Below are 27183 nucleotides of genomic sequence, written 5' to 3'. Positions count from 1 at the left end.
AACATGTGCTCTTCTCTAAACTGGATCCCCGCCCCCCCCAAATATTCTACGGGAATTTCCAGCAGCATTCTAATTGGTAAAGAACTCAACCCTAATAAATTGTCTTAACTATGCATCCAAAAATGGTAACAAAGAAAAGCTGTGTGTAACACACAAAATGCCAATTTTCAAATTCCCAAGGAATGTTACTGATAGGAAGCTCAATCACAACAAAAGTGAACTTACTGAGAATAGGATCCAGTAACAAACAAGGGTGGTCTTATGATCCCACGGTCTGGGGCATAACTGAGAATTTGCTGTGAGTGCTACTCTCATTCATTAATTCCAATGTTCTCCTTTTTAAAGAAGTGCTAAGCAAATTTAACATTAAAAACACAAATGAGTAAATGACCTAGATTTGAATTAAATCTTATAGAAAGAGACAGGTAAAACACTAAAGATACAAGCTAGGGGCACCTGGGTGGCTCAGTCGGTTAAGCATCCAACTCTGGCACAGGTCATGAGTTCTCAGTTTATGAGTTCGAGCCCCACATTGGGCTCTGCACTGACAGGGTGGAGCCTGCTTGGGATTCTCTCTCAACCTCTCTGCCCCTCCCCCACTCTCTCACACACGCACTCTCTCTCAAAATAAATAAACTTTTAAAATAGTGAGAAAGCTAGGCAGTGGAATATTTTAGGATGAGATACTTATTTAGAAGCTGTATTTAAGTTCAAAGTGCTCAACATGATTTTGTCAGATTAAAAGGAAAAGATTAGGTGAAGAATGCAATTCTGTAAAAGATAAGCATGAAAACTGAAAAATCAAGTGTGCAAATAGAGTGACTATGGAGATGGCTAGAAGATCAAGGGAAAACAATGCTTCCAATATTCTTCCTAGCCAAAAAAAGGAAAAAAAAAAAAATAGAGAACACAAGAAAAAAACAAAATACAAGCAACACAATTCTAAAATCTCCAAATTTATAAATATAAAAACAACTTAGTAATAAACTAAAAAGAAGTTTTTTAATGATTTTTATTTATTTTTGAGAGAGACAGAGCATGAGCGGGGGAGAGACAGAGTATGAGTGGGAGAGAGGCAGAGAAAGAGGGAGACACAGAATTTGAGGCAGGTTCCAGGTGCTGAGCTGTCAGTTAAGAGCCTGATGCGGGGCTCAAACTCGTGAACCACGAGATCATGACCTGAGGCAAAGTCGGACACTTAACCTACTGAGCCACCCAGTCGCCCCATAAACTAAAAATTTGAATAGCAATTACTTCTACTTCTATCACTTGGCTGATTTTTTAAAAATTCTGGTAAGATACACATAACAAAATGTACCACTTTAACCATTTTTAAGGGTACAGTTCAGTGGCATTAAAAACATTCACACTGTTGTGTAACCATCATTACCATCCATCTCCAGAATATTCTCACCATTCTAAACTGAAACTCTGTACCCTATTAAACAATAACTACCCATTCCCTTAGTTGACTTTATAAATGTCCTTTTTTGTTTTTTCTGGCAAGAAAGACATTTTAAGAGAGCATCCAGGCAGAAGGAATATTTTTTGACTCTGAACACCCATAATTTCTTATACAGTACGTACCTGTGCTCAAAAAACTTAAGACTAAGTTAAACTTGAAACCCAAGACTAGTAAATTATTGATTAAAAATAAAATGTTAATTGAAGGTCTGCTTGCCAGACACTGTGCTAAACTCTGGGATCCAACCATGAACAAGGCAGACTTGGAATTTATAATCTAGCATGAAAGGGGCAAAATTAACAGACTAATTATGCTGATAGTGAAGGTAGTGAGACAGTGAATAACAGTGAAGAGAGGCAACTTCAGATACTGTGTTCTGGGAAACCTTCTCTGGGAAGTGATCTAAAATGAGACCTTAAAGTACAAAAGCATTTACATGATTGATTAATCTCTTCCTCCCCCAAAGCACCTAACATTTTGCCTTTCATACAGTGGAAACTCAGTAATAGCTCTCCTGGCCTCAATTTCCTCATTTCTGAAATAAACTTTCAAGATTTCTTCCAAACACAAAATGTGTTTGAGAAAACTACATATCAATGAAATGGACTTGAGGATGGGGGCGGTAGAAGCAAAAATTAAGTGAGTTCAGAAATGACTGCAAAATCATAAATAAGGCAGAATGGAGTGCAGAAGAATGCGGATATACCAAAACCACTTAACTGCTATCTGAAGTGACTTGTATCTTAGACAACATATAGACAGAAATCGTTCACTCACTGGGCCTGAGGAAATACATACAGGAGAAGCAAGAGAGTATGAGATAAGTGCATGACTACGAGAAGCTCAATTCTCATCTTTCTCTGGGAAGGGACCAAGACGGAAGGGACCAAAACAGGGCAACGGTCCCAATCTACCGAGACAGGAGAATATCAGGTTTTGCTTGTGGCTTAATTCCGGGAATGAGGTCGGCCACCAACCCCAGCTAGGGTTTGAACGAATCTTGCCAGATGCTCAAAAAGAAGAGAGAATGGACCCTTCCATGGGGTGCCCTGAGAAGAAAACTACACTAAAGCATCACATTTCCCCCCAGCAGTATATCCTCCTCGGCCCTGCCTCACCCAAATGGGGCGAAGGGAGGGCTAGAGCGACCCCGACCTTCCGCCTGGAATGGGCCCCACGAGGGTGCCCTCCTCCACCCGCTTGGTACGCAGAGGGGAAACGGGGCACCTCCGGAGCTACTGTGAAGAACAGGCGAGCTTGAAGACACACCCGCATCCTAAGAAAAAGAAGCCTAAAGGAAAGGGTTGGAGCTCAAGAACAAAAGTGTAAGTTCGAGGGGCAGGCAGACAATGGAAGTCACCAGCAGAGCAAAGAAGGAGGTTGCAGCCGAAAGGTCTCTATGCCGGCTCTTACCGTCTGTGGGAGACGCCATCTTCCAACCCATGTCACGTGACGTGGCCAACCGTCGGCGGGAAAGCTAGGATCCATAAGCCACGCCCCCAGAGAGAAACCCCTATCCCCAACTTGCAGCCCTGTCTCATTTCCCCGCCCCATAGGCAAGCTTTGCCTAGCCCCGCCTCCAGTGCTGGCCACACCCCCTCACACAGTGGATGAGGTGCGGCGACTGCAAAGTTCTTGAAGGGTCTTATTTACTTTCTTCGGTGAGGGGGTGGGACCGCCGTCGTACCTGTGGCCAATCGGGGTTCCCGTTTAGGGGGCGTCTTCTCCGTGTGCTCAATACAGAGTACTCAAGTCAGTGGCGACTTTCCTACCTCGGCCAACCGAATTTTCTGAGCTGGGAGGGGGCTAGGGCTCTTCCACTTCGGACCAATCGCGTATCTCCAAGACCGGGACTGAGAGGAGTGCAGTAAGGTGTTAGGGTGCGTGATTGGCTAGAGGAAATAGTCTTCTCCACCAATGAGGAAGTGCGGCAGGCTGGGAGGGCTGGGCCTGGCAGCCGTGGCGCTTCTAGGGAGTCACCCGCAGCAGGGGCTCGTGGAGGCCGACTGCAGGCAGCTGAGGACCATGGCGGCGGCGGTGGCGGCGGCGGCAGCAGTGCGGACCCGGATCCTGCAGGCGAGTGAGGGTGCTACCGAGGGACGGCGAAGCTAGGAATTGGGTCCTTTCCGTCCACTCTCTGAGCCAACCCCTTCTTAGCCGACCTTCCAGTTCCCACCCGGCGCGTGAGGCCTTGTCCCAGTCTTCACTTCTCATCCGCCCTCGTTGCATCCTGGACTGTCCCCCCTGGCTCTCTGCCCTTTTACTCTGGAGGCTCTCCCTTTCTGTCTCTGGCGCACTCTCCTCCCCCCAGCCCTGTCCGTCCCTGCAGTCGCTCACTTGCCCTCACTTACTTTGGTCCACTCACCGTGTTTCCTTTTCACCTCTGTGCCAGTCACCTCTCTCACCTTATTTTCCAGAAACTCCCTTTTCTGGTCACCTTTCTTAGAGCTCTTTCTCCTGCCCAGAGGGACCAGATTGTTCCCTTCCCCCCACCCTACTTCACTGTCTAATCCGTGGTAAAGGAAGCACACGAAGGGGAGGGTCCGTGAATGAACTTTGAATATCCTTCTGGAAGATGTACACTAGGTTTTCCCCAAAGCAGTTATTTGCTGAGCTGTTTAACCTAGCTATGGCTCTTTGTTTTTTCCACAGGCTGTAGGCTGTCCCTTTTCTTGCCAAGAGTTTCATTTAAACTTTTAGCAAAGTTACAGTATTCTTGTTGGTGGTAAATAAGGACACATAGTTATACTACCAGATGTTCCAAGCATATGCAAGGGACTAAACATCTAAAAAAAAGTGATAGAAAATGAGGTGATAAACAACTCTAAAATGGGTGGTAGAAAATAAACAAGAAGTGTTAATTCCAAGGTCCTAATCCAAAGTCAGCTTTGAGTGTGCTAACACAACCTCACACTTGTCCATGGTGGGGATTGGGTCCGTTCTGCATGCCTGGGGGTGGTTTCTAACTCTGTTCATAGCCTTTCCCCAGTTTTCACAACCCAGCAAGTACTTAGGCAAGGTTTACTGCAGGCAAAGTTTCTCCAACCTACAAGAAACAGCTTTGCCCTTTTTGCTTGTTACATCCAGCCTGGGAACTTCTTCCTCTATATTGCTGGGCTTTTAGATAATAGCACTTACCAGGTTGCATTGAGTTCTACTGCAGAAACTTAATGCATTTTTTAAATTCTTAGCAAAGTCAGTAAAGGTTCATGTTTAAATGCTTTTTAACGGGACAGTGAGGAGAATGGACCGGAAAAGTTTGTCAGATAGTCTGGCTTCACTCATCTATTTCTTGCTGTGATCCTAGTTGTTTTTCTAGGACCTTTTTTTATAGTAGGGATACAAAGTTTCTACCCTATAATTTCCATTACCAATTTATCCTTGAAATCTTTTACTAAAATTGGTTTTTTTCCTTTGCTTCCCCACCATCACAGTGAGTCATTGATGGCCTTAAGAAGGTATTTTGTGCTTTGAATCAAGGAGAGGAATCTCCCTTTCTATGCACTTTATTTTGGAAACAGACACTATTTTCTGATTCATTTGAAGAAACTTCCGAGTTGACCTGGAAAAGAACATAAACAGTAATTCTTAGCCAAAGAGGAGTTACTATAACATGAAACTTTGATAAAGAGTAGTCTAGGAGCGCCTGGATGTCTCAGTTGGTTGAACATCCAACTCTTGATTTCAGCTCAGGTCATGATCCCAGGGTCGTGGGATTAAGCCCTGCATTGGGCTCCATGCCGACTGTGGAACCTACTTAAGATTCTGTTTTTCTCTCCCTTGACCCCTCTCCCCTGCTTGTGCTCCTCTCTCTCTAACTCTCTCAAACTGAAAAAAAAAAAAAAAAAAAAAAGGTAGTCTAGATTCTGGGGGTCATGAATTTCAGAGGATCATCAAAAGGGTCTGTAAAGGAAAGAGTTGGTGTTTTCAGTAATTTTTTTAAAGTTTATTTTGAGAGAGAGTATGTGTGGGAGGGCCAGAGAAAGAGGAGGAGAGAGAGAGAGAGAGAATGAATCCCAAGCAGGCTCCCTGCTTTCAGCACAAAGCCCAATGCAGGGCTCGAACTCATGAACCGTGAGACTGTGACCTAAGCCAAAGTTGGATGCTTAACTGACTGAGCCACCCAGGTGCCCTTGTTTTCAGTAATTTTAAGTATAGATAGTCCTTGACGTTCAATGGTTCAACTTAAGACTTAAAAAAATTTTTTAATCACAAAAAAATTTTTAACATTTATTTTTGGGAGACAGAAAGAGAGACAGAGTGTGAGTGAGGGAGGGGAAGAGAGAGAGGGAGACACTGAATCCAAAGCAGGTTCCAGGCTCTGAGCTGTCAGCACAGAGCGCGGCGTGGGGCTCAAACCCACAAACCATGAGATCGTGACCTGAGCCGAAGTCCTACACTTAACCAACTGAGCCACCCAGGCACCCCGACTATTTTTTTTTTATTTATTTTGAGACAGAGAGTGTGTGAGTAGAGGAGGGGCAGAGAGAGGGAGAGAGAGGGAGGGAGGGAGGGAGGGAGGGAGGGAATTCGAAGCAGGCTCTACAGGGTCAGCACAGAGCTGTCCTTGGGGTTCGAACCCACAAAACTGTGAGATCATGACCTGAGCCAAAATCAAGAGTCAGACACTTTACCAACTAAGCCACCAGGCACCCCAGCTTGAGACTTTTTGACTGTACAATGGTGTGAAAGCAATATGCATTCAGTAGAAACCGTACTTCCAAGTTTTGAATTTTTATCGTCCCCACCCCCCAGCAAAATGCAGTATGAGACTTTTGAGGAATGCTGGGCAGCAGCAGGGAGTCACAGCTCTCTATCAGCCACATGATCACGAGGTTAAACAACTGATACACTTATAAGCATTCTGTACCCGTACAATCATTCTGGTTTTCACTTTCAGAACAGCATTCAGTAAATTACATGAGATATTCAACACTTTTTTATGAAATAGTCTTTGTGTTAGATGATTTTGTAGAACTGTAGGCTAATGTAAGTGTTCCGAGCACATTTAATGTAGGCTAGGCTAAGCTATGATGTTCTTTTGGTGGGTTAGATATATTAAATGTATTTTCAACTTATGATGGGTTTAGCATATTCAGAGGTAAAGAAAACCAGTCTTTTTTGTTTTGAAGTTTATTTATTTATTTTGAGAGAGACAGAGACAGCACGAGCAGGGGAGGGGCAGAAAGATAGGGAGAGAGAGAATCTCAAGCAGCCTCCACACTGCCAGTGCAAAGCCCAATGTGGGACTCAAACTCATGATCTGTGAGGTCATGACCTGAGCCAAAGTCAGCAGTCAGGCACTTAATTGACTGAGCCATCCAGACCCCCCAAGAAAACCAGTCTTAAAGACACTCAGTGGCTTGCCTCGGTGATGTGGTTTAAAGAGTACAGACTTCACAGTCATGCTTGCATTCTATCCTCGCAACACCACTTTTTAGTTTCAAGAATATTTGTGAAGATTGGAATTCATGAATATAATGAAATAAATACCTGACACTTAAGCCGATCCAGTATCTCCCAACTAGTGACTGATGGGGCTGAGAATTCAGGACGTAAGTCTTGGTTTCTCTTTCTATGTCAGGTACTGTCCCCAGGCTTTGGGAAAAGAGAGATTAAGTAAGACACACACTGTAGGCTCCCCTATTGTAATGCAATAGTAAGCACTAACAGTAGGAGTGCACAGAGTACTGCAGGGGTGTAGGGAAACTATCTCATACTCCATCTGTACAATTCAGGAAAAAAATCCAGAAGGAGTTGGCTCCAGCTTGAGTTTTGCAAGACTAGCAGGCCTTCAGCCAAGGGGAAAGGGAGTGACTGATAAAGGAAACAAGTATGAGGTAGACATCTAGAGAGGAAGAATTTTGGTGTGACTGGAAGCAGGATAGTTTAACAACAGTGGTAATGAATGTCTTTTTAGGAAATGAAGAAAAGATAGGAGATCCAACCCATCAAAAATTATGTGCTAATGTTTTATTATGCCAGATGCAATGCCTTTTATGCCCTCTTGGCAGCAAGGAGGCTGTGTGCAAGTAAAAAAATAAAACTAAGTGGCCTAGCATCCTCAAGTTGACTGATCTGTGCATTTTCTGCCCTGTAAGAGAGTAAACATGAAACAGGATGAATACCAAATGATTGCTTGGCCAGTACTCAGTTTTTCATTCTGCAAATGTATTAATGAATGCTTACTCTATTCCAGGAACAATGCCAGGAGCTGAGGACACAGCCACTAGTGACCTAAGGGGAAAGAGACTTAATAATTAAACAATCTGTTATTCCATAATATGATATAAGAAATGGAGGAAGTTAGGTGTTGTAAGAGCTGTATAATCAGGTGCTTGACCTAAACTTGAGATTGTGACTTTAAAAGCTTCTGACTATTTCCCCTCTCACTCTCAGAAGTTAACCTTTTTTTTTTCCTACTTCAAAGGCAACAGAAACCGTCAGTTGAGAACTTCCTCAACTTCCTACTGGCAAACATAAAACTGATCTTCACTGACACCCAAAGTGATGGCTAAGTAGGGAGATAAGAAATAGGAGTGAGTCAAGCAAACAGAATTCCATGCAAGAAGGAGCAGCATGTATACAGGCAAAAAGAGCACAAAACATGTTCCAAATGCCTAGAACATAGACAGCAAGGAGGAAAGTGGCAAGCTGTGAAAAGTAAAGATGCCATGGGAAGTCTTCTAAGCAACATCAAGATTAGCCTTTAAGAACAGTGGAAAGCCATTGGAGCTTTTTAAACAAGGGAGTGATCTGCCCAGATTTGTGTCTTAGAAAGCCCCTCTGGCATGGGGGAGGAAGCTAGATTCAGAAAGCTTAAAACTGGAGTCTGGGAGACCTGTAAGGAAACAGTTACTGAAGTCCAGGTAAGAGACAGTGATGGTATAGACTGTAGTGATGGCAGGCAGCATAGAGAAAAAAAGGCTGTGTTCCAGAGACTTCTAGGAGGACCGATTGCCAGGATTTGATTCACTGTGGAGAGAGAGGGAGGAGTTAGGGTGACATGCTGGTTTTTTCTTGGGCAACAAGGTGAATAGTGGTCCCCTTCACCGAAAAGCGGGATATAGAAAGCAGAGCAGCTTGGTGAGAGGAAGATGAGGAGTTCAGCTTTCTCAATATGTACCTAAATAACATCCACATAGAGGTGTGGTGAAGACAATTAGGTAGCTATTATCTGAAGAGGAAGCTGGCTAAGAACTAGATTTGGGCATCATCGGAATCTAGATAATCAAGCTACAGGAGTTGATGAAATCACCTGAGGAGAATGTGCAGAATGAGAAAAGAAGGCCTAGGACCAAGTCTTGAGGAAATGGAATTGTTAGTGGCCAGGGAGCAGAGGATGATATCAGGACATACTGAAGACTGGTGAAAAGGGCGGGAAAAGGTTAAGTACAGAAGAACTGGGAAGAGCCCATGGGATGTAGGAAGTCACTGGTGTTTAGTCATGAAGGTTGGAGTAGATTGAAGGGTTAGCGGGAAATGAGGAAATAAAGGTAATTAGTATAGAGAATCCTTGCTATTGGATGGAGAGAGGTTTAAGTTTCAGAAAAGAAAGGATCATTGGTAGAGGTGTCTGGGGTAGTGGGAAAAGTTGGCTTTAGAGCACAGGCGCAGATTAGCCTTCAGTTGGAGGACAGGTGCCTCATTGGTCAGTCCATAGATACTTGTTGTACGCTTCAGTCTCCCAGTCACTTTGTCCCCACAGAGCTTGTGATTGTGATTGACTGTCTTCTCCCTTATATAAGGGAGCTATCTTCTCCCTTATAAGCGAAAAGGAGGGGAAAAGGATGGGTATAGGTCAGTTTTGTAGGGTTGCTAGTAGGAAGTTGAAGTTCTCATCTGATGGTTTCTGTTCCCTCTGAAGTAGGAAAAACAAAGGTCAGCTTTTGAGAATGAGAGAGGAAGCAGCAAGGTTGGAAGTTTTAAGAGAATAAGTTTTGAAATAGCAAGGAGTAAGAACAACTAAGTAGTGAGAAGACAGAGTTGTGGCAAGGAGAAAAGACATAATAGTGAGGAGATAAGAGAAGTTTCCAAATAGCAAGGAGTCACAGCAAAAAGTATTTATAATAATATAATAGTAACGTTGAATTAGCACCAACAACTTGCTATTTTCCATATCTGGACAATCTTGATCACAATAACTGTAAAGTAGGTGAACAAGACAGATGCAGTGCCTACCTTCATGGAACTCAAGTCTTTTGGGCAACAGACAAGTAACCAGGCAACTACAGCACAGACAGATAAACCTGATAGGGGAAGTACTGGCTGCTATGGGAGTCCAAAAAGGGACACCTAACCAAGTCTTGGTTGGGGGCAGTCAGCCACCCAGTAGACCTTTCATTTGTTCCATAGATACTTATTAAACACCTCCTATGTACGAGGTACCATGTTGATGTTGGGAACATGCCTATAAATAAAACATGGTGGGCTCTAGAAGAGTGTGGATGATTGGAAATAATTTTTGTGGGGAATGGGAGAGGAAGTAGATGAGGCATTTGGAAGAATCTTCTGCTGGCCCAAAGGACTGGCACCCTTTCCCCTAGATAGTACTGCAGGAACACAAACAAATTCTTGCATTTCATGCAGCCCCAAACCCTTTGAGTAACATGTCTGTCTTCTGGGGCGCCTGGGTGGCTCAGTCAGTTGAGTGCCGACTTTGGCTCACATCATGATCTCATGGTTCATGAGTTCGAGCCCCGTGTGGGGCTCTGTGCTGACAGCTTGGAGCCTGAAACCTGCTTTGGATTCTGTGTCTCCCTCTCTGTGCTCCACCCCTGCTCACACTCTGTCTCTCAAAAATAACGTTAAAAATAAAAAGTAAAAACATGTCTGTCTTCAGACAAGATAAAAGATTTTTAGAATACAGTTTTCCTCTACTTCCCATCCCTAATTGACTTGAATATTTCTTAAATCAACTTCTATAGCATATATACAAATGAAGTTATTTTATTGTAACTGGCCCCTCTCCCCAATCTGCTGATTATACCCTATCAAATGTTACCTATACAACACATTCTTTTCCTATAAGGTACATGTGGCATTTTTTAAACAAGTTTATTGCAATAAAATTGACATAAACTCTACATATTTAAAGTATACCATTTGATAAGTTTTATATTCGTGGTTTTTTTTTTTAAGTTTATTTATTTTGAGAGAGAGAAAGCACAGGAGTAGGGGAGGGACAGAGAGAGAGAAGGAGAGAGAATCCCAAGCAGGCTCTGCACCATCAGCATGGAGCCTGATGTGGAGCTCAAACTCACAAACCAAGAGATCATGACCTGAGCCAAAACCAAGAGCCAGATGCTTAACTGACTGAGCCACCCAGGCACCCCAAGTTTTATATTTATATACACCTGTGGAAATATCATCACATTCAAGATAATGGGCATATCTGTCACCCCAAAAAGTTACCTTCCTATCCCATCTTCTCCACTTCCTCCATCATCCCCAGGCAACCACTGATCTGCTTTCTAGCACTATAGATTAGTTTGCATTTTCTAGTTTTATATAAATGAGATCATAAAGTGTATACTGTTTGCATGTCTGACTTCTTTTACCCAGTATAATTGCTATAGTTATCCAGTTTACCCAGTTATAATTGCTATAGTTGCTGCATGTGTAATAGTTCTTTTCATTGCTGAGTACTATTCCAATGTATGGATATACCACATTAGTTTCCCTATTCACCCATCCAGTGGTTTTGGTTATTGCTAAGTTTGGGGCTTTCACAAAGCTGCTATAAACATTTATGTTCAAGTATTTATATGGGCATGTAAATACTTACACTTACATTTGACACTTGGTTATATGCTATCTTATATTCGACACCCGATTGTGTTGGATACCATTTAAGAGTTTTCATATTGTTAAGATTTGTGGTGACTACATTTTCCAGGCCAAAAATTAGGAAAATATGGTCCAATAAAAAAACTTTTTTTAAGTTTCTTTATTTTGAGAGGGAGAGAGAGAGCAAGCAGGGGAGGGGCAGAGAGACAGGGAGAGAGAATCCCAAGCAGGCTCCGCACTGTCAGCATAGAGCCCAATGTGGGGCTCAAACCCATGAACCGTGACATCATGACCTGAGCTAAAGTCAGGAGTTGGACATTTCACTGACTGAGCCACCAAAACCTTTTAAATCAGGACTTCCCTGGACACTGAGGACATGATCATTATGATTTATTATTTTCTTATAGTTTGCCGTACCTCATCGTCTGTTATCTTTTCTCCTTAAAGACTATATGACCCTTGGGAGCAAACACCAAATCATTTTTCGTATGCCCGTAGTAACTAGTGTAATGTTAAGCATATGGTAGCCATTCCAAGTTTTAATAATTTTCTGCTCTCATTTATCAAAATAATCATTCTTTTACCTCACAGGTCTCTTCCAAGGTGAATTCCACTTGGTACCCAGCATCCTCCTTTTCTTCTTCAGTGGTAAGTTTATTGGGTACTAAAGTTTTACTTCTGAGAAGGAATACAGTATAATTTTGGGGTATTCCCATTTATCTTCTTTATATTATTGTGATCAGAGTATATGTGAAACCTTCTATCTTGGTTTTCTTATCTAAATTCTGTTAATTATATGTCGTAAGCATTTTCAGTATTGCAAGATGCTCTTTATAGCTGTGATTTTTTTTTTAATTTTCAAAATGTTTTATTTTTGAGTGAGAGAGAGATAGAGCATGAGCAGGGGAGGGGCAGAGATATAGAGACACAGAATCCGAAACAGGTTCCAGGCTCTGAGCTGTCAGCACAGAGCCCAACACGGGGCTTGAACTTGCAAACCACAAGATTGTGACCTGAGCCAAAGTCGAATGCTTAACTGACTGGGCCACACAGGCCCCGTATCACAGGGCTTGAGCTCACAAACCACAAGATCGTGACCTGAGCCAAAGTCAAATGCTTAACTGACTGGGCCACACAGGTCCCGTATAGCTATGATTTTTTTGTTGTTGTTGTTATTTTTGAGAGAGAGAGAGAGAGAGGGATCATGTGAGCAGGGGAGGGGCAGAGAGAGAGGGAGACAGAGGATCCAAAGCCGGCCCTGTGTTGTCAGCACAGAGCCCAATGCAGGGCTCAAACCGACAAACCCACAAACTGCGAGATCATGACCCGAGCTGAAGTCAGATGCCCAACCAACTGAGCCACTCAGGCGCCCCTACAGTTATGATTTTTAATAGCTGCATAATATTCCATCAAGTATATGTAGCCTGAATTAACTAAAAATTTTCCCATATAACACCTAAACTGATTGACTTTTTCAATATTATAAAACAAACATTTATTTATATAGTTTTTTCCTTCTTTTAGATTATCGTCCTTCTGAGGTAGGATTACTATGTCAAAAAATACAAACATTTTCATGGCTTCTAGAGGGTTTATTGATCCTGCCAGATAGTTGTCCTCTTCTTCACAATCTTTAAAGTTGTTTTCACAGAATTGTCAGCCATTTGCAGTACCTAAAATCTAACACATAAGGACAGGTGCTTGAAATCCTTTCTATTTAAAAGCATGCACACACTATAACATAGCAGTCCTTCGCCTTTTTTGGTCCACAGCCTCCTTTGAAAATGTAATGTAAGGAAGCTACTTCTCAGAAAAACCACACACAGAGGGGTGCCTGGGTAGCTCAGTTGGTTAAGTGTCTGACTTTGGCTCTAGTCTTTTAATCGTAAGTGTAATTCATGCTCATGGTGACATGACAAAAAGTCAGCTGGGTGAACAAGTCAACTAGCTAATCTTTGTTAATACAGAATCTGCTGCTTTTTCAGTCGGTGCTTCACAGCAACATAAAGTTCCACTGTGTGATTAGCAGGGACTTTTCCTCAGAGAAATCACAGTATTGAGAGGCTCGGCCACATCTTAATGAACACTATAGACAAGCACATTGTATATCTCTTTCTTAGTGTTAGCATTTCTAGAGAACAGAAGATTCACTCTCAACCCTGAATTCCTTCCTCTTTGTGAAAGGGAGAGGAACAATTCACTAATACAAGTTTTGTGGGGTTTTTATTTTCCAGCCAACTGTAAAGCTCTTCATTGATGGGAAATTTGTTGAATCCAAAAGTGACAAATGGATTGACATCCACAACCCAGTAAGCAAAGCTACTTTGGCATTTAAACTGACTAGTCTAGAATTCTCGGAACGTGGTGGGAAATTAGGGACTTGGGTGTTTGTCGTGAAGTACATAGTGCTGCCTCTATGACTAGGTGAAAAATGGACAAGGCAGGCAAGGGGCAAAATATGATGTGCTGCTCTTTCCCATCAGGCCACCAATGAGGTCATTGGTCATGTTCCTCTGGCCACCAAGGCCGAAATGGACACGGCTGTTGCTTCCTGCAAACGTGCTTTTCCCGCATGGGCGGACACTTCAGTATTAAGCCGCCAGCAGATCCTGCTCCGCTATCAACAACTCATTAAAGAAAACTTGGTAAGAAATCAGAATGGTGTTATTTTCCAAGCTGTTGCCTAGGATGCAGAAGGCCTTTTAGCTGCCCTTGTAACTCCACAATGCAGAGACATAGATCATGGCTCTCTCCCTTATACTACTTCTCCCCCAGTTTTGTTCTTCCTTGGCTACCTAAGAACTAAAAGGAGGCACATCTTTGCCTTGGTTTCTGTGTGTGTTTTCTCTAGAAAGAAATCGCCAAGTTAATCACATTGGAACAAGGGAAGACCCTTGCTGATGCTGAAGGAGATGTATTCCGAGGCCTTCGTAAGCTGGGAGTCCCTCTCGGGGAGTTCAGGAACCCTTTGGGAAGGAGCAAAGGAAGATGGGAGGCAAAGATCTCGGAACGGGAGGTTGCTTCTTCCATGTAGATTTTCCTATCCCATGATCTTTTTTAATACTTGTGGAAAATGGCAATACTTCTTAGGTACCTATGGGATCAGTTTATTTCATTTATTTTACTTGATCGTTCAGTAGATATATGCATTTCACTCTTTTTTTTTTTTTTTTTTTTTTCCTATTTGGAGAATCTCATTTTGCTCAGCCCCTTCACATGGACGGGCAAGTCGATCTTTCTGCTGTGTGTCATTGGCATGAGCCATTCTCTGTCACAGGGCTGACTAGAGCAGGACAAAGCTAAGTAGTGCCCAGTGGAGAGCTGGTGGTCTGACTGCTTCTCTGTTGCAGAGGTGGTTGAGCATGCCTGCAGTGTAACATCCCTCCTGCTGGGAGAGACTATGCCATCCATCACCAAAGACATGGACCTTTATTCCTACCGTCTGCCTCTGGGGGTGTGCGCAGGCATTGCTCCATTCAATTTTCCTGCCATGATCCCCCTGTGGATGTTTCCAATGGCCATAGTGTGTGGAAATACCTTCCTACTGAAACCATCAGAGCGAGTTCCTGGAGCAAGCATGCTTCTTGCTAAGTTGTTCCAGGACTCTGGTGCCCCAGATGGAACACTAAATATCATCCATGGACAACATGAAGGTAACTGCCCTTCTGTACATGGCACTTAATCTGGCTACCAAAAAAAATCAAGGTGTTGAGTGGTGAAGGAATATTTTAGGATGAGGAACCTAGGGAGGAAGGGATTTACTGATAGTAACCTCCATGTTTGAAGGTAATGTTTGTTGACTGCCATCCCTGTATGCTAAGGAAACTGACTGGGGAGTAGCAGTGCTTCTGGCCCTACAGAATACATTGGGACAAAGAAATACGGATTAGGTCAAGACAAAAGAGATAAAAGAGAATGTTTGCAGTTCTATACTGAAAAATTTATAGACCTCAGAGAGACTGAAGGCCTTCTAATTCACATAGTAATAGCTAACACTTAAAAAGCACTACTGTGTTTCAGGCAGTTTCTAGTGCTTTTCATATATTATCTCATTTAATCTTTATAACACTCCTTTAAGGAGTGTTATAAACAATCCTTAGGTTTATGAAACCTATAAACAGTAGATACTATTGTTTTTCCATTTTACAGGTAAGGAAACTGAGGCTTAATGAAATGAAGTCATTTGCTAGAAACAATCAAAGCCAGACTGTCAGTACCCAGGGAAACTCTGGTTTTTACTTTTAAATCATGCTATATTGCTGCTCACATGACAGCACAGTAGTATCTGAGAGTCCCAGTATATAGTAACAGTTAAAGAAATACCACATTCTTAAAGGATAAAAGGAAGAGTTGAGTATTAAAAGGCTGCTATTTTGGAGGAAAACAGGAGTTGTAGCCTTTGGAGTTAGAAGTAGGTATAACAAATGAGAAAAATAATGAAAGGGAAGAGGCTAAATAGAAATAGTAGTTTAAAGAATTTAAGAGAAAGGAAAGAACTTCAAAATGGGAATCGAAACTAGAAAAATAGAAGCATAGAAACTTCTCATTCATAGCAATGGAAAAAGGCAAATTTGCCATGTTGAGAAGCCCACGGACATTTGCTCCTTTGTGGTAATCATTTCTTTTCTTCTTAAAGCTGTAAACTTTATTTGTGATCATCCGGATATCAAAGCAATCAGCTTTGTGGGATCCAACCAGGCAGGAGAGTACATCTTCGAGAGAGGGTCAAGACATGGCAAGAGAGTTCAAGCCAATATGGTGACTTCTTATTCGTTTTTCCCCCCAAATCTGTTATATGTATTAAAATTACAGGGGTTCCCCGGGTGGCTCAGTCAGTTGAGCGTCCGACTCTTAATTTCTGCTCAGGTCATGATCTCACGGTCGTGAGATTGAGCCCTGTGTCAGGCTCTACACTGCTAGCATGGAGCCTGCTTGGGATTCTCTCTCTCCCTGTCTCTCTGCCCCTCCCCTGCTCATTCTCTCTGTCTTTCTCAAAATAAATAAACTTTAAAAAATAATAATAAAATTACCTACAAACAGCCCTTCAGCCGAGGCATTACTATCCCACTGTCATGCCAATGTGTCTTTATTCCCATTTCATCCTGAATGTCTTCCTTTTAACCATGAACCTGGTAATGATTTTTATCCTAAGCCACTTTAATTACTTTTTATCTTAGACACTTTATCTTGGTGACAAAGAGCACCTTTCTCATTAAGAATGTTATTCAAATTCTTTGGCTTTAGCAGTAGCAGCTGAATTCTAGTTCTGGCCTTGTTTCTTCCTTCATACCTTTCTAGCCCTTTCTCCTTCCTTCCATTCAACACATATCCCAACTACTATAATGTCAGATATGCTCTTCCTAAGAGTCCATGCTATCTAAGGTACTAGAAGGAGCCAAATACCCTGTATGTGAGTATGGTTTACTTGTTTGCGTAGTTTTACTATTCTCTTACTAGCTCCTTGCCAAGTACATAGTAATTCTTTGATACTAAATGTAAATCCAGTTGCCTCTTTCTCACCCTTTGGTTAATGTTGCAGAAAGGATAGCCACCTATGCACAGGCCTAGAAACAGTTCCTGATATGCTCACTTATTTCTTTTCCTGGTGAATGTGTTTTGGCCAATTTGACTTAAGCCACTCCCATCTCATTACATATTTATTGAGTTTATTCTGTGTCTAACAGTATATTATGTGTAATGGGATAAAATTAAATAGCAAACATGGTATCCATGCACTCAACTATAGTTGTACAGTAGTCACCCCTAATCTGTGGGGGATGCCTTCTAAGACCCCCGGTGGATCCCTGAAACTGTGGATAGTACTGAACTCCATATATACTATATTTTTCCTATAAATACATGTCAATGATAAATTTTAATTTATAAATTAGGCACAAAGATTAATAATAACTAATAATAAAATAGAATTTTAACAATACACTATAATAATATGGTCTCTTGATGGGGCACCTGGGTGGCTCAGTTGGTTAGGCGACTGACTTCGGCACGGTCATGATCTCACAGTTCGTGAGTTCGAGCCCCGCGTCAGGCTCTGTGCTGACAGCTCAGAGCCTGGAGTCTACTTCAGATTCTGTGTCTCCCCCTCTCTCTACCCCTCCCCTACTCACACTCTGTGTCACTCTGTCTCTCAATAATAAATAAACGTTAAAAAAATGTTTTTAATAATATGGTCTCTTGAACTATCATACTTTACTCACCCTTCTTATGACGATGATGTGAGATGATAAAATGCCTACCTTATGAGATGAAGTGAGATGAATGATGTGGGCATTGTGGCAAAGTGTTAGGAGGCATAGTTTCCAGACTTCAGTTGACCTTGGGTGACTGAAACCGTGGCAAGTGAAACCCCAGATAAGGGGAGATTACTGTATTTGGAAACATATGTTTAGAAATGACCATGTTATCCTACCTAGTAAAGAAATTTATGAGGCTATGTATCTAGAAGCAAGCCAATTTGGGGAACCTCTTTCCAGAAATGGTGTATCAAGAGGTCCACCTATTTCGCCACTCAGCTGACCACCGGTATTATACTGGCAGCTCTTTGTTCACATTGCTCTTCTTATAGCTGGAAATCCCAGCAGACAATAGACTGTTTCCTGTCTAACTTAGGAAAGAGAAGGGAGTTCTTCTTGGTTCCTGGGTGCAGTATTTAGTCTGTCAGTTTGACTGAATGTGATTATGTGACTGGAGGTTTTGTTTTGTTTTTTTGGTAATGGTTTTGATCTAAATAAACATATAACAGCTTATCAGCTAAGAAAGTAGAAAAAAAGTAACCTGGAGACTTACTCTATGCTATCAAGATTTCGCAGTATCAAAATGATAATAAATCTAGCCTCAGAACAACAAAGGGTAAATTCTCTCTTTCCTTAAATTATTTGAAATCTCAGATTTTGCTTAGTTTCTTAGCCTCGTTGTATTTTGCCAAGGAAGATCCATGTACTTTTTGTATTTCCTTTAGGGAGCCAAGAACCATGGAGTAGTCATGCCAGATGCCAATAAGGAAAATACCCTGAACCAGCTGGTTGGGGCAGCCTTTGGAGCTGCTGGTCAGCGCTGCATGGCTCTTTCCACAGCAATCCTTGTAGGAGAAGCTAAGAAGTGGCTGCCAGAGCTGGTGGAGCGTGCCAAAAACCTGAGAGTCAATGCAGGTAATCAGTTATCTGCCTAGCTCCTTTAGACTTTGCATCTGTGGCACTAAGCTCTTGGTTTTAGTGTTGGCTTTGGCCAGTGGGAGTAATCATGTCTACTCTTTAACCATTCCTCTCTTTATAGTGTACTTGTCATAGTTAGCAGTCATAATATATGTTAGTGAAAACATTAAATACTTTTGTGTTGTTTTACAGGAGACCAGCCTGGAGCTGATCTTGGCCCTCTGATCACCCCCCAGGCCAAAGAGCGAGTCTGTAATCTGATTGATAGTGGAACAAAGGAGGGAGCTTCTATCCTCCTTGATGGTCGAAAAATTAAAGTGAAAGGCTATGAAAATGGCAACTTTGTTGGACCAACCATCATCTCAAATGTCAAGGTGAATAACTCTGGCTCATTTATTTCACACATACAAGCACTAAAGGTACCTTGAAGGCTGTGGATGGAATCTCATCCCTCCAAATGAAGACATTTAATGACTGAGACCTCATCTCTTGCCAGGATTAGTCCGTTATTTTATTTAGAGTCTGAATGATCCTCTTATCCTGACACCCAGCCTCCTTCCACTATACCGGTGGTTGGCAGATTTTCCATAAAGGGCTAGATAGTAAACATTTTTGGCTTTGCAAGGATATTCAGTCTGTGTCACAACTACCCACTCTTGGCATTTTAGTGAGAAAGCACTTTAACATTATATGGTTGTGTTCCATAGCTTTTATTGGACAATGGAATTTTAGTTTTAAGTAATTTTATATGTCATAATTGATTTCTTTTTCAGCCATTTAAAAGACAGAAACCATTCTTAGCTCGTGAGCTGTACAAAAATAAGCAGCAAGCCATATTCTGCCCACTGGCTATATTTTGCCAACCCTATCTTGTATTTGCTACTTATCTGTTTAATATTAATTTTTCGTTCTGCTCCTTGCTGTCTAGTTTATAGCTATTACAGTGTCTCCATCAACATATTGACCACCCAGTATTTACTGAGTACCTACTCTGTGCCCCAAATTTAGCTGTCTCTTCTCCAGAAAGTGAGGAAAGAAAAATAATTGATCTCTCAATTTTTATTTATTAAAACTCCACAAATCTCTCAGCTAAAATTAATGACTAAATTGAGATGAGGAAGCTTTTTTTTGAAGTTCCTATGTCCCCACTATACCTACTATAATCCTGAATAATTAAGAATTGAATGTAAGTATTGTAGAAATTATGAAATCTCTTGCCACAAAACCATTGAGGAAAAATCCACTTAATAGCAACAAACACAGCTGACCAGCTACAGTGGTGAAGGATGTTTTGAATGTTTAATGTGACCTGATATCAAAATATAAATGTACAGACTCATTTGGGGAGGCAAGGGAATGAATGAGAATGAATTGTTTATGTTACAGAAAACTTAGTACAGGGTTTCTTTATTTTTTTTTTTTCAACGTTTATTTATTTTTGGGACAGAGAGAGACAGAGCATGAACAGGGGAGGGGCAGAGAGAGAGGGAGACACAGAATCGGAAACAGGCTCCAGGCTCTGAGCCATCAGCCCAGAGCCTGACGCGGGGCTCGAACTCCCGGACCGCAAGATCGTGACGTGGCTGAAGTAGGACGCTTAACCGACTGCGCCACCCAGGTGTCCCAATGTTATTTTCAATATCTATCTGATTTAGGGGCACCTGGGTGGCGCAGTCGGTTAAGTGTCTGACTTAGGCTCAGGTCACAATCTCACAGTTTGTGGGTTTGAGCCCCGCTTCAGGTTCTGTGCTGACAGCTTGGAGCCTGGAGCCTGCTTTGGATTCTGTGTCTCCCTCTGTCTCTGCCCCTCCCCTGCTCGTGCTCTGTCTCTCTCTCTCTCAGAAATAAACATTAAACAAAAATTATATATATATATATTTGATTTATAAAAAATGAATTTTCATGTAACTTTTCATAACAACAATTGTATAAACAAGTTATACAGGTATAAAAGAGGAAGCTAGTGATGGGTCATGGGACCTAAAAATACAGTGCTCAAAGGGCAGGAGTGTAATTGTAGTTAATGGGAATTTCAAGTTGTTTATATGATTGGTAGCTTCAAAGATGGAACACAGCAAGAAAGGGCTTTTTTTTAAAAGGTGGTTTAAAATGAAGAGAGGTTACTAACATGAAAACTGTCCATGTAAACAGTGGGTAATAAAGTGCCAGATAAGCCTAAAATACTGACTTCTTTTCTGGATGCATCACTCCTGGAAGCCAACTATGACCTGTTACAAAGAGGAGATTTTTGGTCCAGTTCTTGTGGTTCTGGAGACAGACACTTTGGATGAAGCCATCAAGATTGTAAATGACAATCCATATGGAAATGGAACCGCCATCTTCACCACCAATGGAGCCACTGCTCGGAAATATTCCCACCTGGTGGATGTTGGACAGGTTTGTGAACAGAGTTCTTAGGAGATTCTTGTACTCGTATACTGTTTACTATCTAAGGGAAACAGCAAAGTGATCGGTTGCTGCGCCTCTGATTTCCTACAGTGCCCCATTTCTTCCTCAGGAATCACAGTTCATGGGATACAGGAAGGAATGGGATAGAAGTTGGGGTATTTAAAATCGGTTTGTCTGATGCCAAGCATTTGTGCTTCTAAATGGAAAGTTCCTCTGTTTGAGTCCTTTTATTTATGTGGATTTGTTCTGCTTTAGGTGGGGGTAAATGTCCCTATTCCAGTGCCTTTGCCAATGTTCTCATTCACCGGTTCTCGATCTTCCTTCAGAGGAGACACCAATTTCTATGGCAAACAGGTAACTTTAAGAAAATATTGTTTTCCTCTAAGAAACTTTCTTGAATATACTCAGGAACAAGGATTCTGAAAGGAAGGCCCTGACATTAGCTTCTGTTGGGTCATAAGTTGTTCAGCCATGCTTATCAGGATGTTCCCTAGAGAAGATTTAAAATACAACAAAATTTCGTCAAAGCTGCTGCTCCCTGACTAACTCAAGGCAGCAAAGTTTTGGGGAAAGAGCATAAGGAAGTCCAAGCCTTTACGTATGTCCTTTCCTCTGAGAGCCTTTCCTCCTGCCTCTCCTCTTTCATCTTAGTCTTAATCATCTGGCTTGTCTAAGTTTGAATCATGGACTGACTCCTCCAGAAAATCACCTCCGACTATCACCACCCCCTTCCTCAGTGCTGGGTTGGGAATGCCCCCATGTCCTCCCACTGCACATTTTTCTCCTGTAAGTTATTCATTTACAAAACAAATTTTTAATGTTCATTTATTCTTGAGAGAGAGAAAGAGTGTGAGTGGGGGAGGGGCAGAGAGAGAGAAGGAGACCTAGGATCCGAGGCAGGCTCCAGACTCTGAGCTGTCAGCACAGCCAGACACAGGGCTTGAACTCACAAAATGCAAGCTCATGACCTTAGCCAAAGTTGGGTGCTTAACTGACTGAGCCACCCAGGCACCCCTTCATTTATAAAAATTTTACTGAATACCTTCTTTGTACCAAAACTATTCTAGGCATTATGGATACATTATGAACAACAAAAAAAATAAAGCAGATTTGGCACAGAATGGCCTGGGGTCAAATTCCAGCTTGGCCTGTTATTAATTGCATGACTTTGAGGGATATTCTGTGTCTCAAGTTTCTTATCTATAAAATGAGAATAACAATAGTACTTATATTTCATAAGTTTATGAAGATCAAATCACCATTGTTACCACATACTTCAGCAGATGCATATTTCCTAAGACGAGGCATGGCAGGTTCAAATAGCAGAAATGGGCTGGGGCACAGAGAGTGAATGAGAAGGAGAGTGGTAAGAGATGAGGTTAGAGAGGCAGGGGGAATCCTGTAGGGCTGTGTAAGCCAAGATAAGAACACATCACATTGTAATTATTTACTTAACTGCAGTACCTTGCACGGAGCAGGTGCCCAAACATGTGTTTAACAAATGGGCTAGTGAAAGTTCTTTGTAACCCCACAGAGATACAGCCATTTTGGAACCTTCAGTAATAAACTACATGTTTTCTATACAGGACTGTCTTTTATACTTTAATTTAAAAAAAAATTAACAGTAGCATTGCATAGCAGAATGTAACAGTGTGGCCGGCTGGTTAAGAAAACATATTGGGGGACACCTGGTGGCTCAGTCAGTTGAGCGGCCAACTTTGGCTCAGGTCATGATCATGAGGTTCATGAGTTCGAGCCCCGCATCAGGCTCACTGGTGTCAGCACAGAGCCCACTTCTGATCCTGTCTCCCTCTCTCTGCCCCTCCCCTGCTTGCTCTCTTTCTATCTCTCAAAAAATAAACATTTAAAAAAAAAAAAAAGGAAAACATTTTGGTTATTTGGAGGCAGATTATTCAGTTTGCACATTAGTCACAGCTTTTGCATAATCGATTACTTTGATTCTATTAACAAAAATTTCTTTTGAGGGAAGCAGAGTAAAACTATTGCTTTTTTTTCTCCCTGGCTTGGTTTAATTACTGTTAAGTCATCCTGGTAAGTGAGGTTTCTTAGAGGCAAAGACTGACCCCATACAGTTTGAAGTCTTAAATTCTTAGGTAATCAAATTGCTATTTTGGGGTGCCTGGGTGGCTCAGTCAGTTAAGCATCAGACTTTTGATTTTGGCTCAGGTCATGATCCCAGAGTCATGAGGTCAAGCCCTGAGTAGGCTCTGCCCTGGCCGTGGAGCCTGCTTAAGATCCTCTCTCTCCCAGGGCGCCTGAGTGGCTCTGTCAGTTAAGTGTCCAACTTCGGCTCAGATCATGATCTCACAGTTCATGGGTTCGAGCCCATGTCAGGCTTTGTGCTCACAGCTCAGAGCCTGGAGCCTGCTTCAGATTCTGTGTCTCCCTCTCTCTCTGCCCCTCTCCTGCTCATGTTATTTCTCTCTCAAAAACAAACATTTTTAAAAATTTAAAAAAATTTCTCTCCCTTGCTTTGCCCCTCCCCCCTCAAAATAAATAAATAAATAAATAGAGTTTAAAAAAACGAAAAGCTTAATTTAAAAAAAAGATCCTCGGGGCGCCTGGGTGGCTCAGTCGGTTAAGCTTCCGACTTCGGCTCAGGTCATGATCTCATGGTCCGTGAGTTCGAGCCCCGCGTCAGGCTCTGTGCTGACGGCTCAGAGCCTGGAGCCTGTGTCAGATTCTGTGTCTCCCTCTCTCTGCCCCTCCCCCGTTCATGCTCTGTCTCTCTCTGTCTCAAAAATAAATAAACGTTAAAAAAAAAATTAAAAATAAAAAAAAGATCCTCGGGGCGCCTGGGTGGTGCAGTCGTTTAAGCGTCCGACTTCAGCCAGGTCACGATCTCGCGGTCTGGGAGTTCGAGCCCCGCATCGGGCTCTGGGCTGATGGCTCAGAGCCTGGAGCCTGTTTCCGATTCTGTGTCTCCCTCTCTCTCTGCCCCTCCCCCGTTCATGCTCTGTCTCTCTCTGTCCCAAAAATAAATAAACGTTGAAAAAAAAAAAAAATTAAAAAAAAAAAAAAAGATCCTCTCACTCTTCCTCTGCCCCTCCCCCTTTATATTCTCCTTCTCTCAAAAAATTGCTACTTTTTATTCTTCTGGAAAATAGACAAGAAAGAATCATTCTCATAATAAAATGACAACTTTAGTTATATTGAAAGTATATAATAACTCTAAAGCCCTTAATATATATATTAACATGGCCCAGATTTTGTCAAATAATTCTAGAAAAGTATTTTAAAGAAGCCCTTGTGGTTTTTTCTAACATTATCTTTCTAGCTTGCTAGTTTTTTGTGTGTTAGATCTGCACAGTCTATTCTCCTTTGCTCCAGCCTATTCTTACAAAATAAACTATATATAAAGCCTTACATATGAATTTTTTTGGTTCACATTACAGGTGCTTTAGAAGTGAATGTGTGTAGTATCAGACAGTTTACTTTAGATTTGTAAGATATTGTGGATTTTACTACTTTAGCATCACTGACAGTTGTCAGAAATGGCCTAATATGTATTCTATCCCTTCATGCCTTTTTCTTCTTCACAGAAAAGAGAGAAAAACTAACAGTTATTGAACAGCAGTTACTTTGCTAGGACGTTTGAAGGTCATCTCATTTTCCCCTCACAGCGAGGTGAGCCACAGGTCACAGATAAGGCCCAATGTTACATGGCAGTCAATAAGGAGGAGAGGCAGGATTTGAGCCAGGTCCTCATATCTCAGAGCACACATTCAGCTCTAGGAATAGAATGAACTACAAGTTTAACAGATTACACTGTTCAGTTTTGCCATTTAGATCCTCTTGACTAGTTTCAGCATAATAATAGGTAAGGTTTGACTATTTATTTACTATGCCAGGCATTGTGTTAAATGTGTTAAATAGATTATCTCATGAGCAATATGTTGGATTTGGGTTGCACCAGCTCCTCAAGTGGCAACATTAGTAACGCTTTACAGCACCTCCTTCAAAAGCTGATTGAAAGAGAAATCATGAAACCCCCAGGAATATATGCTCTTTTTTTTCCTTTGTTCTCTTTAGGGCATCCAATTCTACACTCAGCTAAAGACCATCACTTCTCAGTGGAAAGAAGAAGATGCTACTCTTTCCTCACCTGCTGTAGTCATGCCTACCATGGGCCGTTAGAAACAAGTTTGTTCCAGATTCAGTCCACCCTGAGTAATCTCCCTCTGTTCTTGACCAACTTCATTTGCCAACTTTGCTCAGATCAGATCTCTAGGATTGGAATACCTGGTAATTAAGACCTTTCTCAAGACCATTGGCCCCTGCAAAGTTGTTCTGGGGAGATTCCTAGTCTGACTCTGAAAACAGATTTTCACTTGCTCCTTACTTTGGTTTTTGAGGTAACTTTTGTTAACTCTGAAACACTTATATGGAATGAGATCTTAGGTTATTTTTAAAAGTTCTCCCCTTTTCTGATGACTTGCGGAAGGGAAGATAGTGTATGTAAAGAAGATCTTCCAATAACTGGAAGAGGACTTCTTGGATGGGGAAACAGGACAGAAATTAATTCACCTTTTGGTTGATCCTCAAACACAGCCCTACATAAATGGCAGTGGGGGAGACCCCTCTGCCAAGCTTTCCTGAGCCTGTCATTTATCCCACACTATGAAGGACATAATCCATTTCTACTTATCCCGTGGTTGTGACAACTGCTTTCTTTTCTGCTAAATGCCACTTTGTCCTAGTGATTCATGACCACTAATTACTAATTCTATCATTGTTACTGTTCCTACTTCTTAAAAATCACTTCTCAAGGATACCTCAGTATGTACTGGATAAATCAACTTTTTGTTGTGTGTGCCAAGTGTTAAATTTCACATTTGGCTTCAACATTCATTAATGCTTCAGTCATTAATTCAGATGCAAATGGAGTTTTTTAAGAGCACTATTTCAAAAGGTTTTTAGGGCCAGAAATCAAGGGGTATTCTAGCCATGAAAGTGTGCAAGAGTCTTGCCTTAAGTAAGTGTAACCAGGTATTACTTGTTGAATTTTTTATATTGTTCTTTCTTCTTGCTTGCATTTCTCGTTAGTGATAATTTTTAACGAAAGAACTCTTAATGTAGAGTAATTCATTGGTGCCTAAGAAATTTCAAGGCTCTTCATGACATGAAATAGTAAAAAAGAAATGCTTTGACAGATTCTTCTGCAACCATTATATTCAAGTGTCTTTACGCCTTTTCTTTTGGTATAGCTAAACTTTATGTCAGAACAGAAACTGATGAGCTAAAAAAAACAGATTCCCAACCGAATCAAGTCTTTTCGGATATAGTTTTTACACAGTGAACTAAGAGACGGCTGCTGGCTCTGATACAATAGTCTTTGGTCCTCAGCCAGATGATATAGGTCATTTATTTTTTCTGCTCCCTCATGAGTCACTTGGATAATGCTAATCTGCTCCATGGCAGTGATTCAGTGAACTAAGGATATGAAAACTTTGAAAACATTTGTGCACTCTGTGGATTTTAATACTACCACTGCTGGATAGAGTGTCAGAATCTTCAATCGTTTAAGGTGACTGGAACCTTAATAAAATACATTTATGACCCTAATGGGTTTATTGGTTTTTTGGGGTTTTTTTGTTTTTGTTTCTTTTTTTTGGATTTGCCTTCCTAAATATGAGGCAATAAAAATTTATAATTTGATAATAGAATGCCCTTTATTTTCTTTCTACTTATCACAGCTGGCAACTAATAGTAATACTTAATCCAATCCAACAACTATAGGCTGGGTTGAATGAAAGCTCATATTGTCTAAATTCCAACTGGAATTAAATATAATCCCAGAGATTCCTATGTTTTCCTTATATTTAAGGGAAATCACTTTTGTAAAAATACTGACTCATCAGAATTGTGTTGCTCTAATTGGAATCAACTCATTTGTCTAGCTACTTGCTACTCAAAAGAGTTTCTTGTTTCTTATATGGAAAAAAAATATGCAGTTGTATTCATGCTAATAGCATCTTAAAAATTTAGTGTGGCCTCATTTGAAATTTCTCAGATCCTATGTTGTACTAATTGATTATGAATAACAAATTACAAATAAAAAGCTCTTAAAAAGAAAACCTGGCTTTTTTGTTTTGTTTTTAAATGTTTATTTTTGAGAGAGAGAGAGTGCAAGTGGGGAGGAGCAGACAGAGGGAGACACAGAAACCCAAGCAGGCTCCGCGCTGCCAGCACAGAGCCAGATGTGGGCTCATGAGCTGTGAGATCATGACCTGAACCGAAATCAAGAGTTGGACGTTTAACCAACTGGGCCACCCAGGTACCCCTGGCTTTTTGTTTTTAATAATGCCTTCCTACATAATTCCTTTG

General features: G+C 41.5%; 3 protein-coding genes across 17 annotated transcripts in view; 1 reads left to right on the top strand and 2 right to left on the bottom strand.

Annotated features, from left to right (window-relative positions):
- The window catches only part of LIN52 (lin-52 DREAM MuvB core complex component), a 107201-nt gene extending 104179 nt beyond the window's left edge, over positions 1-3022 (bottom strand). For 2 of the 7 annotated variants that reach the window (XM_019833292.3, XM_006932985.5), the window contains exon 1: positions 2879-3021. In XM_019833292.3, coding sequence (XP_019688851.1) covers positions 2879-2909 — 31 coding nt within the window. In that variant the 5' untranslated portion in view covers positions 2910-3021. Of the gene's footprint in view, positions 1-2878 lie in introns of all 7 variants that reach the window. The other 5 variants (XM_045060226.1, XM_006932986.4, XR_006599788.1 and 2 more) reach the window with 3 other exon arrangements.
- Positions 3023-3367: 345 nt separating this feature from the next.
- Positions 3368-26933, top strand: ALDH6A1 (aldehyde dehydrogenase 6 family member A1). Of its 2 annotated transcripts, XR_006599787.1 has the most exons (13): positions 3368-3541; positions 11846-11902; positions 13489-13563; positions 13738-13899; positions 14106-14184; positions 14605-14907; positions 15891-16012; positions 18234-18423; positions 18619-18800; positions 20644-20823; positions 21091-21189; positions 24399-24483; positions 24889-26933. XR_006599787.1 is itself a non-coding variant. In XM_003987821.6 (12 exons), the coding sequence occupies exons 1-12, from the start codon at positions 3383-3385 to the stop codon at positions 24991-24993; spliced, it is 1713 nt and encodes a 570-aa protein (XP_003987870.2). In that variant the 5' UTR covers positions 3368-3382; the 3' UTR covers positions 24994-26933. The 2 variants fall into 2 exon arrangements, 1 of the variants encoding a protein (XP_003987870.2); XM_003987821.6 differs by lacking the exon at positions 24399-24483.
- BBOF1 (basal body orientation factor 1) overlaps positions 4926-27183 on the bottom strand; it is a 56643-nt gene continuing 34385 nt past the window's right edge. For 4 of the 8 annotated variants that reach the window (XM_045060211.1, XM_045060213.1, XM_045060215.1 and 1 more), the window contains one exon: positions 4926-5027. In XM_045060211.1, coding sequence (XP_044916146.1) covers positions 4941-5027 — 87 coding nt within the window. In that variant the 3' untranslated portion in view covers positions 4926-4940. Of the gene's footprint in view, positions 5028-6958; positions 7064-7654; positions 7703-12783; positions 12935-21047; positions 21326-27183 lie in introns of those variants that run through there. The other 4 variants (XM_006932987.5, XM_019833285.3, XM_006932988.5 and 1 more) reach the window with 4 other exon arrangements.

This window comes from Felis catus, chromosome B3 (genome assembly GCF_018350175.1).
Source record: "Felis catus isolate Fca126 chromosome B3, F.catus_Fca126_mat1.0, whole genome shotgun sequence".
Classification (NCBI taxonomy): Eukaryota; Metazoa; Chordata; class Mammalia; order Carnivora; family Felidae; genus Felis; species Felis catus.
This window is presented reverse-complemented; position numbering and strand designations above follow the sequence as displayed.